Source organism: Trichechus manatus, unplaced genomic scaffold, assembly GCF_000243295.1.
Source record: "Trichechus manatus latirostris isolate Lorelei unplaced genomic scaffold, TriManLat1.0 scaffold00156, whole genome shotgun sequence".
Lineage (NCBI taxonomy): Eukaryota > Metazoa > Chordata > Mammalia > Sirenia > Trichechidae > Trichechus > Trichechus manatus.
This window is the reverse complement of record NW_004444092.1, coordinates 2,598,202-2,600,076: the sequence shown is the minus strand read 5'-3', so window position 1 is coordinate 2,600,076 and position 1,875 is coordinate 2,598,202. Positions and strand designations below refer to the sequence as shown.

Below are 1,875 nucleotides of genomic sequence, written 5' to 3'. Positions count from 1 at the left end.
GTCTAGGAAAGAACAGTGTTAAGAAGGATATAGAAACCAAAACAGAGTCAAGAAATTTCAGACAGTAACTTGAATGTGAGATTGTAACTCCGTATCAAGTTATCATCAGGCCCGAAGGGGACACAGAAGAAGTAAAGAGTCTGCTCTCCTCTTGTGGTCTTTGCTGGGCTTCCCTAATAGCACTTTAGGTAACAGACATACATCCTTGTTTTCTGGCATCTGCTCACACTAGAAATGCTGAAAATGGACCAATTCACCTGTTAGTACCCACACTGTGACTAGTGTCATGAGCACCCTTTGTGGATCTCATTATCCTTGCTTCAGACAAAATCAAGTCTGAAAACTGAGTGAGAAAAGATTTAAGGCAGATTTTAGGATATTACTGCTGTTTAGGTAAGAGTTAAAAGAAAAATGTCTTAAAAAAAAGAAAAGAAAAACGTCTTCTTCAAATTTACTGTAAAAAAAAATGCTAAATAAATACTAACTTATGTTATAACAGTGGCACAGTATACAGCACAGTAATTGCAAGGCCAATCCTACTATTACAATATGCCAAAGGAAAACTTGAAAATACACATCGGATCAAACCAGATGCAAAGCACATCAACACAACAAAAAATAAATGACGTTACTATAGAGTCATCCTTCAAGGATTACAGAATTTAAATACTAAAAAGGAGAATCCAACTCCTTTCTTTTATAATAGCAAAGCTCAGCAATTCCACTCCTGGATATATGCCCAAAAGGACTGAAGCAGGAATACAAACAGATAGTTGTACACCAATGTTTACTGCAGCTTTATTCACCATAGCTAAAAGGAAGCAACAACCCAAATGTCCATCACAGATAAATGGGTAAACAAAACGTGGCATATACATACAATGGATTATTCAGCCAAAAAGAGAAATGAAGTTCTGATACACCCTGCGATATGGATGAACTTTGAAAACATACTGAGTGAAGTAAGTCAGACACAAATGGACAAATATTGCATGATTTCATTTATGTGAAATATCTAGAATAGACAAATGCATAGAGACAGGAAGTAGATTAGTGGTTACTATGGGCTAGGAGAGAGAGAAATGGGGAGTTTCTGCTTAATGGGTATAGAGTTTCTGTTTGAGGTGATGAAAACGTTTTGAAAACGAGTAGTGGTGATGGTTATACAACATTTTAAGTATGATTAATGCTGCTGGAATGTATACTAGAAAATGGTTAAAATGGGAAATTTCATGTTGTGTATATTTTACACAATAGAAAATTGTTGGAAAACAATTTGGCAGATGTATTTGGAACTAAGTGTTAATAGAAAGAATAAAAATTACCCAAACATCAAAAAAATAAAGCTCGGAGGATCCAAGACTCACCTAAAGTCACATGTAAAATTTTGGACTGCCCCCTAAGGAATCTGCAAATAAGATTTAGAAGAAACCGCAAAACCAGGACCATAATGAAAATTTACAGAAAAATTCTATCATTACCTTTAGCTTCTGAACACACAGCCAAAAATCCATCTTCCGTCATGGCTTTAAACAAAGGTCTGACTCCATAGGTATCTCTGCCCAGGAAAACTTTCTTATTAGCAGTATCCAGTAAAATAAAAGCAAACACCCCATCCAACATACAGACTGTCTGCTCAATTCCACCTTTGTCATAAAGATGAAGGATTATCTCACCATCCACTTTGGTCTGGTAATCAAATCCAAACTGGCATTGCATCTTAAAGAAACAATAACAAAATAAAAATATTAGAATCCTCGTAAATTCGCTAATAATTGTTTATTGCAAAGTTGCTTCGACACTTCTATGCTCTATAATCATTTCATACACTTTAGTAATTTAGAAGAACCATGGCATTATCAAAAGACAGCCTAT

At 35.2% G+C, this 1,875-nt stretch overlaps 1 protein-coding gene across 3 annotated transcripts in view; it reads right to left on the bottom strand.

Annotated features, from left to right (window-relative positions):
- Positions 1-1,875, bottom strand: part of ASNS (asparagine synthetase (glutamine-hydrolyzing)) — a 22,369-nt gene that overhangs the window by 11,112 nt on the left and 9,382 nt on the right. For all 3 annotated transcript variants that reach the window (XM_023740504.1, XM_023740506.1, XM_023740507.1), the window contains one exon: positions 1,482-1,719. In XM_023740504.1, coding sequence (XP_023596272.1) covers positions 1,482-1,719 — 238 coding nt within the window. The remainder of the gene's footprint in view (positions 1-1,481; positions 1,720-1,875) is intronic.